General features: G+C 49.9%; 1 protein-coding gene across 2 annotated transcripts in view; it reads right to left on the bottom strand.

The window, feature by feature from the left end:
* atl1 (atlastin GTPase 1) overlaps window positions 1-17,211 on the bottom strand; it is a 105,043-nt gene that overhangs the window by 35,216 nt on the left and 52,616 nt on the right. For both annotated transcript variants that reach the window (XM_072489785.1, XM_072489784.1), the window contains 2 exons: window positions 13,868-14,002; window positions 3,532-3,636 (listed from right to left, as the gene is read on the bottom strand). In XM_072489785.1, the coding sequence (XP_072345886.1) occupies window positions 3,532-3,636; window positions 13,868-14,002 (240 nt within the window). The remainder of the gene's footprint in view (window positions 1-3,531; window positions 3,637-13,867; window positions 14,003-17,211) is intronic.

Below are 17,211 nucleotides of genomic sequence, written 5' to 3' on the forward strand. Positions count from 1 at the left end.
ACTGAAGCAAAATATTCATTTAGAGCCTCCCCTGTCTCCTCAGACTCTAGGCACAAGTTCCCTCCACTATCCCTGATCGGCCCTACTCTCACTCTGATCACCCTCTTATTTCTCTCATAAGTGTAGAACGCCTTGGGGTTTTCTCTAATCCTTCCCGCCAGGGCTTTTTCATGGCCCCTTCGAACTCTCCTAAGTCCATTTTTGTGTTCCTTCCTGGCTACCTTGTAACCCTATAGAGCCTAGCCAGATCCTTGCTTCCTCAACCTTACATAAGCTTCTTCTTCCTCTTGACTAGAAGCTCCACTTCTCTTGTCATCCAAGGCTCCTTCACCTTACCATTCCTTCCTCGTTCAGTGGGACAAAGCTATCCACCACTCGCAGCAAGAGCTCCTTAAACAACCCCCACATTACTGTTGTGCATTACCCCAAGAACAAATGTTCCCACTTTATGCTCCTCAACTACTGTCTAATAGCAGTATAATTTCCCCTCCCCCAATTAAATGCCTTCCCATACTGTCTGTTCTTATCCCTTCCATGACTATGGTAAAAGTCAAGGAGTTGTGGTCATTGTCACCAAAATTATCTCCCACCAAGTTATTGACGAATGTGATATAAAATAGTTACTTTAGAGATATTAGTTACTGTAATGTAGAGATAGGCCAGTCTCATTCTGGTGAGTTCACAGACAAAGGATTTCAGACCGCATGGCAAAGCAGGAAGAGGTGTGTCCACCAAAGGAGGAGAAAAGGATGCTGGGTAATAGGGGCCAGAGGAAGGGATTGGAAGTGAGCCAATCAGAATATATCAACAGGTCAGGAGGGATATAGGATGACCTATGGGCATCGTGTATGTGAAACGTGATGCCATTTGAATGTATCAGTACAGACTCCTTTGTTCTACAGCCTCACTTGATTCCAGAAGTCTACGAAGCAGGATGTGCTTCGTGCTCCTGAGAATTGAGGAAAGCTTGCAAGCTAAATAAAATAACTAATGCTGTACTTGCAAATCCATCTCGACTTTTATTGAGGCCAGACTGACGGGTAAAGACATTTGGGATTTGCATTATCTGACACTTGGCCTGGTTCGCTGCCAAGCACCAAATCCAATATGGCCTCCCCCTAGTCGGTCTATCTACATATTGAGTCAGGAATCCTTCCTGTACACACCTGACAAAATCTGCTCCATCCAAACCATTTGCAGTAAGGAGGTTCCAGTCAATATTGGGGAAGTTGAAGTCACCCTTGACAACAACTGTTACTTCTGCACCTTTCCAAGATCTGCCGCCCAATCTGTACCTCCATCTCTCTGCTGCTATTGGGGGGTCTATAGAAAACTCCCAATAAAGTGACTGCTCCTTTCTTGTTTCTGACTTCCACCCATACTGACTCAATAGACAAACCCTCCTCGACTACCCCCTTTTCTGCAGCTGTGATGCACACCCTAATTAACAGTGCCACTCCCCCTCCTCTTTTACCTCCCTCCCTAGTCTTCTTAAAACATCTAAACCCCAGAACATCTAACAACCATTCCTGCCCCTATGAAATCCATGTCTCATAATGGCCACAGCATCGTAGTTCCAAGTACTCATCCATGCTCTAAGTCCATCTCCCTTATTCCTGACACTCCTTGCATTGAAACAGACACACTTTAACCCATTCCGCTGAGTACAACCTTGCCCTATCAACTGTCTATCCTTCCTCACATACTTTCTGCATACTATTTGTGCCTGCTCAACAGCTACCCTATCCTCTGACCCATAGCTCTGGTTCCCATCCCCTGCCAAACTAGTTTAAACCCTCCCGAAGAGCTCTGGCAAACCTCCCACCAAGGATATTGGTGCCCCCCCAGTTTAGGTGCAATCCATCCTTCATGTACAGGTCCCTTCTTCCCCAGAAGGTATCCCAATGAGCCACATATCTGAAGCCTTCCTTCCTGCACCAGCCCTGTAGCCACCTGTTCAGCTGCACTCGCTCTCTGTTCCTTGTCTCATGCACGTAGCACCGGTAGCAATCCTGAAATTACTACTCTGCTGGTCCTGCTCTTTAGCTTCCATCCTAACTCCCTAAAATCACTTTTTAGATCCTCATCCCTTTTCTTAGCTGTGTCGTTGGTGCCTATGTGCACCATGACTTCTGGTTGCTCCCCCTTAAAAATCCTGTAGACTCGATCCGAGAGATCCCTGACCCTGCCACCCGGGAGGCAACATACCTTCCGGGAGTCTCGTTCGCAACCACAGAATCTCCTATACGTTCCCCGACCCATTGAGTCTCCTATCACTATTGCTTTTCTATTCGCCCCCCTTCCCTTCTGAGCCACAGAGTCAGGCTCAGTGTCAGAGACCTGGCCACTAGGGCCTTCCCCAGGTAGGTCATCCCCCCACAACAACATCCAAAACAGTATACTTGTTTTGAAGGGGATTGGCCACAGAGGATCCCTGCACTGTCTGCTTGTTTCTTTTCCATCCCCTGACTGTAACCCAGCTACTCTTGTCCTGCACCTTGGGTGTGGCCACCTCCCTGTAACTCCTCTCCAGCACCCCCTCTGCCTCCCGGATGATCCAAAGTTCATCCAGCTCCAGCTCCAGTTCCCTAGCGCAATCTCTGAGGAGCTGGAGTTGGGTGCACTTCCCGCAGGTGTAGTCAGTGGGGACACCAGTGGTGTCCCTCACCACCCACATCCTACAGGAGGAGCATGCAACTGCCCTAGCCTCCGTCCCCTCTGATCTGAATTCCCAAAGAATCATGCCCACAACATATTTGCCCATCTCTCTTTAAGTGCAACCTATCTCTGCCCCCCCCCCTCTCCAAGTATATAATTAATTACATTTCTATCCCTTTCAGGTCTGTAGACGGGTCATATGGACTTGAAATTTTATCAGAGGTATTAGAAAGACTGGTTGTCCTTAGAATTGATAAGTCACCAGGACCAAATCACCTGTATCTGAGAAAACGGAAGGAAGCAAGGGTGGAAATTGCTAAAGCACTGGCAATAAATAATTTTGCAAACACAAATAAGCATTCACTTTGTATACTGTGAGGAAAATGCATTTGTTGCAGAACACGCCATTTTTGATACTCTAGTCCCTCCAGTGCTGTAACACGTTGTGCTTTTGCTGTCCACTGTGCAGGTAATGACATGGATTGGCTTCAAATGGTGTTGGTACCAAAACATAATTTCAAGGCCATACATTTTCTATCACCAAAGTGTTAGCTAATCAACACAACTATCTTGCGTTTTTATTTTATTCTGAATTTTTTATGCTTGGGAAAACTTGGCCATCTCTGTTCCGAGGAGGATAAAAGTAATTTCTTCCTAGCTCTTTAAGTTCTAGTGTACCACATTAAATAGTGCAGGAAGTTAATTTAAAGGAATGCACAATTATTTTGCAGAATATCACAACAAATCCAATAAATGGAAGAACGATGCTGCAGGGTGTTCACAGTTGTGTCAGCATTCTTACCGACACACTTCTCCATTTTTGAGACTATTCAAAAGGTCAGATTGCCAAATTTCAGAAAGATATTCTCCTACCTGCATCGAACTTATCATGGTGCTGAGTGCAAATACTGTAGCAGAATCTCTAAGAGTAGACTGACTGTCAAACGTCCCTTGGGTGTCCATCAGCAGCACTGCAACCTGCAAATGAGACAGAACTGTCGGTGACCTTCAAAAGGGAAGTGACAATATTACCATTATTGCCTATCAAACACTACAAAAAAAGGATAAACTCTACAGATGCACGACTACAATTGCAAAGATGCAATCCCACTGATTAGAAACAGAAAATGGAAAACATAAGTAATGCATTTCAAAGAAAATGGTGTTTATTGCGTCCGTATATTGTGTCTGTATAATCTCAATCATTTCATTATGGCCAGAATTTTACTTTGCTATATCAGGCGTGCACCTCGCCGCCATCGCACACTCATGCAATATTTCAGTCGGCGGGCACACGTGACAGTTAAACGCACATCTGCTGACAATCAAGCAGACCCCCCAATCAAGCTAAATTGCCCCGTAGTGTCCAAAAGGTTAGATCGGGTTACTGGGTTTATGGGGATAGGGTGGAGGCGTGGACTTAAGCAGAATGCTTTTTCCAAGGGCCACTGCAGACTCGATGGGCTGAATGGCCTACCTCTGCACAGTAAATTCTGTGACCCTATGAATTCAGTCCATTAGGGCTCATTTTAAGCGGCCCATCTGCTTTCATGGTTTGCGGGCAGACCGATTGACCAGGTGACCTTTACGTCTCCGATGAAAGCACGATCCAGGGCGTGATGAACTGCTCAGGCTGAAATTAATTTTTTTTTAATGTGTGTGGGGGGCGGCCACGCGATGTGGAACACGAGAGCAGCTGAATTTTCGCGAGCTCTGGTTCTGCTCGTCTTTTAATCCTTTATTTTATCCTGGTGCACATTTCAGAATTGTGTATTTTTGGGGATATACATCCTTAACTACGTCCCTGGATGATTCTGATTAGAGTTTAGCGATGAGGGGTCAAGTTAAATCGTAGAGAATCCTCGTTTGACTTCCTGTGGTGGCATGTAGGTAGAGGTTTCACATTGGGTGGCTCCTGCTCGAGGCTCTGGTTTTTGGACTTTAATGCCTGTTTCCGGGGCAGTTTTTGAATGAACTGGTGTAGGAAGCTACAAGGAAGCTGGGAGATGTCGAAGACCCAGAAGAAAGGCACTGGAAAGAAGGGGGCAACCGAAAGTCCGCCATCGATTGAGTTGATGAATCCAGTGGGAAGAAAGATGGCTGAGGCTGGATGGCTGAGGCTGGATCGCTGGGTGGGGTCGCTCCCCTCACAGTGAAAACTCTGATTGAGGTGATGGCCGGGGAATTTGAGAGGCAGTTCACCCAGCAGACGGAGGTGCTGCGAAGGGAGATGATGGCTGCGATGAAAGAGTGGATGGAGGAAGCGATTGCTCCGGTAAAGGCGGCAGTGTTGAAGACATTGGCCGAGGTATGGGAGGAAGGAGAGAAATTGAAGGGGGTGGAGGAGGCCCTTTCGCAGCACAGTGATCAGTTCACCTCGATGGGTGAGGAGCTGCGGGGGGGTGGCGGAGATTAATAAAGAGCTCAAAGCCAAGGTGGAGGACCTGGAAAACACGTCAAGGCAGCAAAATCTACAGATCGTGGGCCTGCCTAAGGGGGTTGGAGGGCCCAAGGCCGACCGAGTACTTGCAAAGATGTTGGCAGAGCTGTTGGGGGTGGGAAGAATCCTCCCGATACATGTTGGACAGGCACTTCGGTCAGTCAGGCTGAAGCAGAAAGCAAATGGGCCACCAAGGGCAATTATCATTTGCTTTCATAAGTTTCACATGAAGGAGAAGGTCCTGAGTTGGACGAAGCAAAGGCGAGATGTGAAGTGGGAATGTGTCGGTATTCAAATATACCAAGACTTGAAGATGGAACTGACGAGAAGACGGGTAGGCTTCGGACGGGTGAAGGCATTACTGTACAGCAACGGTGCGCGGTTTGGCGTGGTCTACCCGGCGAAGCTGAGGGTGATGTGCAACTCAAGAGATTTCTACTTCGAGATAGTGGAGGCGTTCGTGAAGGCCGAAGGATTGGGACTGAAATGATAGATGGAACTAGGATTGGGACTTGGATTCAGGGGATGTTTCTAATTTTGTATGGGTTTTGGGTTGGTTGAACGGGATAGTGTAGTTTACCTTTGTTTATAGTTGGTTACAGGTATATTGTGGGGGGGGGGGGGGGGGGAACGGTGGGGGGGACGTTGTCTGGGCTCATGAGGGAGATGGGACGTGTGGGCCCGCGGAGGTTCTTACATCCCCGGTTCACAAGGTGCACTCGAGGATTGACTTTTCCTTGGTGGGAAAGGAGCTCTTGGCTGGTGTTAGAAGGTCAGAGTACTCAGCAATCGTGATTTTGGATTATGTTCCGCATTGGATGGATGTGGTTTTGGAGAGGGGGTAGCCCAGAGGCCGGGGTGGAGAATGGACGGCGGGTTCTTAGCGGACCAGATTGGTGACAAGATTGGGAAGGCGATCGAGGAGTATGTGGGGTTTAATTGCATGGAGGTGGTCTCGCAGTCGGTGGTCTGGGAGGCTCTGAAGGCGGTAGTGAGGGGAGGTGATCTCGTTCAAGGCTAATGTGGACAAGGAGAGGGTGGAACGCCAAAGACTAATAGAGGGGATTCTGGAGGTAGATGAGTATGCTGGGGACCCAGGCCCGTGTCTCCTCACCAAGCGGAAGGAGTTGCAGGCGAGGTTCGACCAATTGTCCACGGGGAAAGCGGTACGTCAGTTGAGAAGGGCGAGGGGGGCTGTCTACGAGTACGGGGAGAAGGCAGGACATATGCTGGCCAGCCATCTCCGGAGGAGGCAGCGGTGAGGGAGATAGTTTGGGTACAAGGTAGGACGGGGAAGGCTACGGAGCAGATTAATAAAGTATTTGGGGAATTTTATAGGGACCTGTATAGGTCAGAGCTGACGGAGGAGTGGGGATGAGGGAATTTCTGGATGGGCTGGAATATCCGAGGCTGGGAGAGAAAGATAGGGGCACCTGGAAGAGCAGGTGGGGAGCAGGAGGCGATTGGGAGGATGCAGGCAGGGAAGGCGGTGAGGCCCGATGGGTTCCCAGTTGAATTTCATAAGAAATCTATGGACAAGTTGGCACCGTTGATGGTGGGAATGTTTGAGGATGCGACTGGTAGGGGTGTCTTACCGTAAATCATGGGTCAGTCTTCCATCTCGTTGCCACTAAAGAAGGATAAGGACCCAGTCGGGAGATTTTGGTTGGGGTGGAGTGGGCAGAGTATGTGGGGATAGTTATCTCGGACCATGCGCCCCACTGGCTGGAGATTCGGACGAGAGCAGAGGCCGGGATGGAGTTTTGACTCGGGGTTGATGGCGGATGGAGCTTTTTGTGATAAGGTGCGGGCTGCGATGAAAGAGTATACAGAGTTGAATCAGAATGGGGAGGTGTCGGCGGCCATTTTTTTGGGAAGCACTGAAGGCAGTGGGTCTGGGGGAAATTATTTTGTTTAAGGCCCCTGTGGATAGGGAAAGGAGGGAGGAACATGACCGTCTAGTGGGTGAGATAGTGGAGATGGACAGGGAATATTCGAGGGTGCCCAGCGTGGAGGGATTGACGAGGAGGAAAAAGTTGCAGGGGCAGTTTGACAAGCTGACAACAGGAACGGCGGTAGGGCAACTGCATAGGGCAAGGGGGGTGCAATACGAGTATGGGGGAGAAGGCGAGCCACATGCTGGCGCATCAGCTGTAGAGGCAGGCTGCGTCCAGGGAAATATTGAAGATGCGGACTGGGACTGGGAATGTGGTGTCGGGAGCCAGGCGGACCCGGGAGGAGAGATGGGGGACATGGGGCAGTTTCTGGACAAGCTGGAATTTCCCTAGGTGGAGGAAGCAAAGAGGCAAGCATTGGAGGAGCCCCTGGGGCTGAGGGAGGTGCTGATTAGTATCAGGGGTATGAAGTCGGGGTAGGCCCCTGGGCCGGATATAAGGAATTTGCAACAGACCTGGCACCATATCTGTTGGGGGCATTTAATGAACCACTGGAGAAGGGGGAATTGCCGGAGACGATGACGCAGACAGTAATCACACTAATTCCAAAAAAGGGGAAGGACCCGGTGGAATGTGGGTCGTATAGGCCCATATCACAATTGAACACAGATGTGAAAGTATTGGCTAAGTTGTTGGTGGGGAGGATGGAGGATTGTGTCCCCGGGGTGGTGGCAGAAGATCAAACAGGCTTCGTGAAGGGCAGGCAGCTCGCAAGTAATATAAGACCGCTGTTGAATGTGGTGATCAATCCGTTGGGTGCTCTGGTATTGAAGGTGGTGGTGTTCATGGACACGGAGAAGGCTTTTGATCAGGTGGAGTGGCAGTACTTGGTCAAGGTTTTGGGAAGGGTTGGGATGAAATTTGTGGTAGGGGTACGGTTGCTGTATGTAGTACAAAGGGCGAGGGTGAGGACGAATGATATGAACTCACAAAGCTTTGACTTACACACGGGTATTAGCCAGGGGTGCCCACTGTCGCCGCTGCTGTTTGCGCTGGCCATAGAGCCATTGGCGATGGCTCTCAGGGGGTTGGCAGGGGATAATGAGGGGACACGGGGAGCATCGGGTGTCGCTCTATGCCCCTGACCTCTTGCTGTATGTTTCAGATCCGTTGGAGAGTATGGGAAGGATTATGGGCCTGTTGGGGAGGTTTGGAGGGTTCTCGGGGTACAAGCTGAATGTAGGGAAAAGCGAGGTATTCCCGGTGAGTGAGCTGGCACAGCGGGCTAACTTAGGGGGGATGCCATTTACGGTAGCGAGGGATAGGTTTAGGTATTTGGGGATTCAGGTAGCGAGAGAATAGATGGGGCTCCATAAGTGGATCTTAACGAAGCTGGTGGAGGAGGCGAGAGAGGATCTTAAGAGGTGGGATACACTGCACTCAACGCTGGCAGGGAGGGTCCAAGTGGTGAAAATGAATATCTTGCTGAGGTTTTTGTTTATCTTTCAAGCTCTCCTGATCTTTATACCAAAGGCCTTTTTTCGGAAAGTGGACACGATCATTTCTGACTTTGTATGGACGGGGAAGGTGCCGGGGATGGAGAGGACTCTGCTACAGAGACAGAGGCAGCAAAGGGCGTTGGCGTTGCCGAACTTGCTTCATTATTATTGGGCGGTGAATGTGGACAAGGTGCGGCGGTGGTGGGAAGGAGAAGGGGTAGAGTGGGTTAGGATGGAGGAGGAACCTTGTAAGGGGTCTAGTTTGATGGCTATGGGACGGTAGCAATGCCAATGGCTCCAAGTAGGTATTCAAGGAGCCCGGTGGTGCAGTCCATAGTGCAGATATGGAATCAGCTGAGGAGACATTTTAGGGTGGAAGGGATGTCGGTGCTAACGCCGCTGTGCGAGAATCATGAGTTTGAGCCGGGGGGGATGGATAGTTTATAGTGGAGGTTGAGGGAAATGGGGCTGGTCAATGTGAGATATCTGTATTTGGAGGAAGGGTTCGCCAGTCTGAAAGAGCTAAGGGAGATGGTAGAGCTGTCACGGGGGAGTGAGTTCAGGTATCTGCAGGTTAGGGACTTTGTGCGAAAGGTCTGGAGGGGGTTCCCTAGGTTGCCGGGATACACCCTGCTGGAGCGACTGCTGCTCCCGGATGTGGAAGGGCAGGGAAGAATTGGGGATAGATACAAGTGGCTGGGGGAAGCAGGGAGGCGAGTGGGTGGTAAAGATCAATGAGAAATGGGAAGCAGAGTTGGGAGGGGAGATCAATTGGGGAGCATGGAGTGAGGCACTGCGTAGGGTAAACGGGACCTCCTCATGTGCAAGGAAGAACCTGATACAGTTTAAGGTGATGCACAGGTGCATATGACTCGAGGCAGAATGAGTGGGTTCTTTCAGGGGGTAGCAGATGAGTGTGAGAGGTGTGGGCGGGGGCCAGCGAATCACACACCCATGTTGTGGGGTTGCGAAAAATTGTGATGATTCTGGGCGGCAGTGTTCGCAGTCGTAGCCAGGATAGTAGAGGAGGAGGTGGATCCGGACCCTTTGGTGGCGATATTTGGGGTCTCAGAGAAGCCGGAGCTCATGGAGAGGAGGAAGGGTGATGTCTTGGCCGGGGGGGGGGGGGGGGGGGGGTAAGCGGCTTGGTTGGGTGACCTGTACTACTTCCTGCAATTAGAGAAGATAAAGTATGAGTTAAGGGGCTTTTCAGGGGGGTTTCAGGAAGGGTGGCGGATGTTTGTGAACGTGTTTGAGGGGCTGTTCATCGCGGGGGAGTGTAAAAGGGGAAACGTCTGTACAGACTGTATAGTTGATTGTTGGGAAGTATGTTTCCCGGGGTGTTTGTTTGCTGTAACCTGTTTTGGATACATGTTTGTAATAAAATACATTTTTTTAAAAGGATAAGGACCCAGTGGAGTGTGGGTCGTATAAGCCCATATCTCTGCTCAATGTAGACACCAAGATTTGGCAACAGTGTTGATGTCAAGGTTGGAAGGGTGCCTCCCGAAGGTGATTGGGGAGGACCAGACGGGGTTTGTGAAGGGAAGACAGTTGTTCTCGAAGGTGAGGAGGTTGCTGAATGTGGCCTTTCTCCGGCAGAGGGAAGGGAGACGGTGGTGGTGTTGGCGCTGGATGCAGAGATGGCGTTTGACCGGGTCGAGTGGGGTTATTTGTTGGCGGTACTGGAGAGGTTTGGAATTGGGCCGAGGTCCGTGGCGTGGGTGCGGCTGCTGTATAAGGAACCGATGGCAAATGTGCGGATTAACTGCATGAATTCAGGGTATTTCGCACTGCACCAGGGTACGAGGCAGGGATGTCCTGTTTGTTTGGCTATAAAGCCCTTGGCCATTGCGCTGAGCAGCTCAGGGTTGTGGAAGGGGATAGCGAGGGGGTGTGGAGCATAGTGTGTCCCTATGTGCCGATGATCTGCTGTTGTATATTTTGGAAACGAGCACGTTGGTGGGGAGTATAATGGAGCTGCTCCAGAGATTTGGGATGTTCTTGGGATGTAAATTGAATCCAGGGAAAAGCGAGTAATTTATGTTCTCCCCGCCGGGAGTGGGACTGGGGGGGCTGCCATTCCCCTTGGCTGCAATCCACTTTAGGTATTTGGGCGGCAGGTGGCTTAGGATTGGGCAGGGCTTCAGAAGTTTAATTTCACTAGCTTGGTTGGGGGGGGGTGGAGAGGCCGATTTGCTGAGGTGGGACAATCTCCTTTTGCCATTGACAGGCCAGGCTTGCTGTATTACTATTGGGCGGCGCAAGCGGAGAAAATGCAGGGCTGGAGCAAGGGGGGTTGGGGGGGTCTTTGTGGGTAAAGTTGGAGGCAACTTCTTGTCGGGGATTTGGGCTTCGGACACTGGCAACGGCGTCTTTCCTGATGGCCCTGGAAGGTACTCGGTGAATCCGCTGGTGGTGACTACGTTGAAGATTTGGAGACAATTCAGACAACACTTTAAGCTGGGGTCTGGATTAGGGGGATGCCGATTAGGGGGAATCATATGTTTGTATCGACGAGGATGGATGCGAGGCTTCGGGAATGGGATGAGAGGGGGATTAAGGAAATGAAGGATTTGTTCCTAGCGGGAAGATTTGTGAGTTTAGAGGAGCGGGGAGAGATGTATGGGATTGGCGCGAGGGGATGGGTTTGCAGGTGCGGGACTTTGTGAGGAAGGTTTACCGACCTTCCCGATGGCGTCGATCTCCGCGTTGCTGGAGGTTGTGCTGTAAGTGGTGGGTTGGTGGGTTGTCTCGCCGATTTACGGGAGGATTGTGGAGGATAGGGTGTCCATGGAGAGGAGTAACATGAAGTGGGAGGAAGTGGTAGGGGTGGTGCTGGACGACGGACTATAGTGCGAGATGCCGCAGAGGGTGAATGCCCCGACTGCCCCTGCATCATCTGGCTCTGCGAGCCCTGGCGGTTCCCCATGGTCCGCGCCATCATGTCAACGCCCTCAGCGATGCTCCTCAGTGACTGGGACAAGCCTCGGCCTGCCCACCTGTGAGTGGGACATGTCCCGCAGAATCTCATCAAGGTCGGCCTGGTACTGGGTGACATCCCCCAGCGAGGTTGGACATTCTGCCGAGGCCATCACCAACTGCACGATGCCTTGGACACCTTCACTAATGGTACCCATGCAGTGCACCAGGCTTTCCACTACGTTTGCCACCCTTGCAGTGTTGGCCTCGGTGCCACGCATTGCCAGCGCCGACTCCTGTACCCGTAGCCTCTGTGACTCCTCCAATCAGCTATGGATCTGCTGGAGTGACACTGACATCTTCCCCAGAATATCCCGGCTGTACCCTATCGTCTCAATCAGCTCAGAGTACATCTGCATCACAGGCTCTGCATCAGTCTGGGACCCAGTTGGGTCCTGTAATCCAGTAGCCCTCAGACTGCTGTCTTGCCTGGGGGTTCCTTCCTCCACCTGATGTGCATCATCAGCAGCGAGGTTCTCACCAGATTGTGCCTCCGAAGCCTGTCCACTAACATTTCCCACTGAGCTGTGTGTATCTGCGCTGGTGAAGTGTGTGGATAACAGTTGTGCCGCGACTACGGTTGCACCTGGCACCCCTCCGCCAGTCTGGGCCCTCTCACAACGATTATGGGAGAGCTTTTCCTGAGCAGACACAGAGGGCCATTGTTAGCCACACGGGTGATTCACAATGGTGAGAGGGGGTGGAGGGAGGGTTGGGGGGTGGATGCTCCCTTGAGGGTGGGGGGGTTGGTGTCTACTCACTCGTGCTGTCCGGTGTAGGTCGTTGACCTTATGGCACTGGAGGCCAATCCTCCTGGTCACACTCCCCGAGCTGACAGCTGCCGTCACCTCGTCCCAGGCAGCACTGGCTGCCTTGTGGCTGACTCCCCGGACCCTCAGGGGAACAGGACGTCACTTCTGGCCTCCACTGCGTCTAGCTGTCTCCCCAGGTCTGTGTCCCCGAATCTTGGGGCTGGTCTCCTCGGCGCCATTGTTGCGAGCTGGCTGAGCAAGTGCAGCTTAAGTGCTGCTCGACCTCGTTAGTGGGTGCTAGAGAGCGTGGTCCTGGCTAATCAGCTGGTGTGTCTTCATTTGCGGCGAGAAGCCCGTGAGGCCTTGTTAAGTGACCTATTAACGTTGAATCGCATTGCCGGCCTCACTGGGCCAAGCACCAGGAAGCGAGCAGCTTAGATAGCTTTCCAGAGAATCGCGCCCTTAGTTATTTTGGGGGGGAAATGCCCGACCCCCCCCCCCCCCCCCCCCCCTCCCCCGGCCATGTTTTCGTGGCCTTATCCTGTTTATCTCTTGTTCTCTAGTTGGGCTTTATAGAGGCATCAAGTTATGTTTAGTGACCCTATTGAGCTAGTTATACTGCTGTTCTCCTGCTGTATTCATGTTCGTTGAGTCTATTTTTACTTACTGTGCTGCATCATTCTTGTGGTTTTGTTGCATCGTTTGTCAAAATATAAAACCTCAATAAACCTACTTTTAAAAACGTGTCTGCATACTGAGGTTTGTGCATGAATGAGCTGCCCAGACACTTTTTGGATAGTTTTATCATCGTAATTTATTTTTCACGGGTCAGCAATTCCGCAGAAGCTGTCCCCCTGAGGGAGCACATTGGAAGTGCCAGTCCGCACCCCTCCCGGCTGAGCACTGAACCTTTCCCAGCACTAGTTTCATGCTGGCTACCTGTTAATTGGCCAGTCAGTGTGAAATTGCACTTTGGGGCCAACCGCAGCAAGGTTCACACTCGTTTCTGGGACCTCCAAGTGGGCGCGCCCAACATACGAAAATGATTCAATAAAGGATTCAATTAATATTCCCCACAACCCATTGGTTATAAAAACACCAAAAGTAACAATGCAATTATTAATTCTGATTACTTTTCCGTATCCGATTGCTCTTCACATTTTAAGTTGGAATGAAAACTCTTAGAACTCATCTGCCCCACCCGAATCATGAATCTGCCCTTAAAGATCATGGTCGGCCGACCCTTTCCTGCATTTTCTGTGCTTCTGACTTTGACCATTCACAGCTCATATCCTTAATAAAGTTGAACTTTTGTAATCTATGAATATGTTGCTCTTGAATCAAGGCTTCTTCACACCAAGGAGGGGGGAAAAAAACATGTAAAGTTCTGTACTATGGCTCGATTCAATCCGCAAATTAAACTTCCAAAAAGTGAAGCATTACTTTATGATTGAGCCACACACCCCAAATCAGTTTTCGAATTACCACACTATCTGACGCTGTCACGCTACCCAATCCTGTAGCGAGGTGGGAAGGAGGCTCATGTGGAGCAGAAAGACCTGCTCAGGCAAGGTGGGACAAATGACCTGCTCCTGTGCTGTAAATTCAGTGTAATTCTTGATTTTGTTCATCTGTTCTCACCTTCTCTCCATTAGGTTTGTCTACCAGAAATACTTCACTCCATATCTGAATGCCAGTTGTTTCTCTCTCTGATCCTCCACGCCAGGAGAAGCCAGTCAAAGGCTCATCATAGTGACCTAACCAGGCATTGCGATCCTAAAAACGAAAGAAAAAAAACTAACATAACATTTTTATACGAGTACCATGAGCACGATTTAATGGGGAAAAACAGAGTCCCGCTTTGGGCGTGTTGAGGGTGGCTGTTTCTCGGCACTCCCGCTGACAAACAGGATTCTGCTTATTTTTGGTGGAGAGAAACAGTGCTTCCTACACTGACAAGCTTGCCCCCCCCCCCCTCCCCCTCCCCCTGTAACTTACCTGTTAGACGTTCTTCGAGTCCCTCCCCCCCCACCACACCTTATAAGGACCCGATCCCTGGCATAGGTACTCTGGCAACCGGACACCTTGACACTGCCAGCCTGGCACGCTGGCAGTGCCCCTGCCAGTGCCACCCAGGCAGTGCCATGGTGGCACCGTCAGGGTGATCAGGTGGCACCACAAAGGTACCAGGGTGGCAGGACTGTTAGGGTACCATCCCTCTAGACCACACAGGGGCCTCCGATGGCCTAGGAGGCCAACCCCCCCCCCCCCCCCCCCCCAAGTGCCATTACGCCTGATCCACGTTTGTGCGATCATTGCCAGGCCTCGGGTGCCAACATATTTAATTGAGCCCAAATGCTCACTTAAATATGTAAATCCAGTGAGGGCGAGATCCAGATTGCAACATCTCATGAGATTTCGTCAGATCTTGCGAGGTGTTCCAAGCGAATCTTGTGAGAGTCTTCTCAGGAAATGTAACTGAATCATGCGCAATGAGGCCATTCAATCACACCCCATGTAATCTTTTGGATTGTCGCCATTGCAAATACAATTCCAGTCAAAATTCAAATTACTCCTGAATTCAAAAGTATGTTAGATGGGGGATAGTCAAAGGAATTAAATACCTCCTGCCTCTACAATTCTGTGGAAAATGGTTTGCAGTGATACAATCTTCCTCCAGTCAGCCTGAGCTACTTGCTGATGTCTTGGTCAATGCCTTTAGCAGGACAGTTGGTCAAATTTACAAAGTAATTGGCCTCTTTGGGGTCCCTTGGCCACTGCTTCTGGTGCAGCAAAGCACACCTGCTGGGATTTTCCACTCTCCAGCTAGTGGGTAGCGAGAATTGAATTGGGAGCTCAACATGCACAGCAACAGATGGCCAAGCCTGGAAATAGGTTGCGATTGAGTTTCGGGCATATCCATGGTAGGCAGAAGAGCAAATCAGTGTACTTTGTGACATCGTCAGATTAAGGTTTTATAAGTCCAGATGCAATTTTCCAAAGTTGCACTCTATACGGTCCATTTTGAATGGGCAAACTCATTCTACCATTACCAGGCTTGGTTCAAAGTGCAATGCAGGAGAGCATGTCCGGCACATCACCAGGCATACCTAAAAAGACAAACCTGGTGAAGCTGCAGAACAGGCCTATGTACATGCGAAACGAGACACAATAGCAAAGCTATTTCACAATCAACAAATCAGGTCAAAGTTCTGCAGTCGTGCAGATTTGGTCATGTATCATGGTGGGCAATTAAACATCTAGCCAGAGAAGACTCCTCAAATATCCCTATTCCACTTCGAAGGACAAGGGCATCAGATGCATGAGAACACCACCACCCTCTGGTTCCCCTCCAAGGCACTCACCTTCCTGACTTGGAATTATATCACTGTTCCTTCACTGTCGCCAGGTCAAAAAACTGGAACTCCCTTCCCAACTGCACTGCCAGGGTACCTGCAGCACATGGCCTGCAGTGATTGAAAGAGACAGTTCTCCACTACCTTCTCATGGGAAACTGAGGATGAGCAACAAATGCTGACCTTAACAGCAATACTCAGCCCATGCATTAAAAAACAGGAACGGGTGTTACATATTTTTGTTGCAACGTTTACCACACTATTTTAAATGTAAGAGTTACTTCATCATTTTTTTTATTAATGAGAAAATTTGTGGAAACTTTATTTACTCGTTACGGTAAGTTTTGTTTAAAGCATCACAATGACGTTAATTTTTGTGTACTAATCACAGCAGAAAAGAAACAGGACGAAAAAAAGGGCACATGAAATGAAATTCTAAAAATATCAGCTCTTATGTGAGCTCAGCGAGTCATCAGGCAACTGATGCAGGTGCAGAGTCCCATGGCAGGCAGCAAGCAAGTGAAGGTAAGTTTAATATCAGGGTTGATTTTGAAGCAACCCAAATTTTTACTTTTTAACTGCTGTCTCTCTGAATAATGAGCAGCTGTCAATTATGATTCAGTCGCACACCTCCATCATCCAAAGTCCACCGAGGTAACTTTCAGGTGGGCCAGGTAGTGAATCCAAAACAGGCCGATAAAGCCAATAAATGTCCAAATTAGGGTCTCACGCCAATTGTTGGACCCTATTTCTAACTTTAACGTACAAATGGGAATAGTGTGCACCATGCACATTCTGCCTTTTTTTAAATCCAGTAAGTGAGCAGCCTAGTGAACAATCTTAAAGGGACTGCAGGACGATATCCACAAAGCCACAGAGGGAACTTTTAACTTTTATTTGGTTGGGCTAAGGGGACCTTCAAGCACTTTGCCTCCCCCAAACATCAATCGCCCATCGACAGCTCCATCCCGCTGTTACTCCATCACACCTACCCCAGAGCTGACTTCCTTCAAGAAGACCACCATACCAAAGAAGAACAAGGTAGCCTGTCTCAACGCCTACCGACCGGTGGCCCTAACGTCTGTTATCATGAAATGCTTCGGCAGCTAGTCATGAGATGGATCACTGCCAGCCTCCCAGACGATCTCGATCCACTGCAGTTTGCCTATCACCACAACCGGTCCACAGCAAACGCTATCTCACTGGCTCTGCAATCAACACCCGAACACCTCGACAACAAGGACACCTATGTAAGACTGCTGTTCATAGACTACAGCTCCGCCTTCAACACCATTATCCCAACAAGACTAATAACCAAACTCTGCAATCTTGGACTTGACCCCACCCTGTGCAGCTGGATCCTCAACTTCCTCACCAACAGACCGCAATCTGTCAGAATAGGCTACAGCACCTCCTCCACAATAGTCCTCAACACCGGAGCCCCGCAAGGATGTGTGCTCAGTCCTCTACTGAACTCCCTTTACACACATGACTGTGTGGCAACATTTAACTCCAACTCAATCTATAAGTTTGCGGATGATACGACTGTGGTGGATCGCATCTCAAACAACGACGAATCAGGCTACAGGAGAGAGATAAATCACTTGGTTGCATGGTATACCGAAAACA

This window comes from Scyliorhinus torazame, chromosome 2 (genome assembly GCF_047496885.1).
Source record: "Scyliorhinus torazame isolate Kashiwa2021f chromosome 2, sScyTor2.1, whole genome shotgun sequence".
Classification (NCBI taxonomy): domain Eukaryota; kingdom Metazoa; phylum Chordata; class Chondrichthyes; order Carcharhiniformes; family Scyliorhinidae; genus Scyliorhinus; species Scyliorhinus torazame.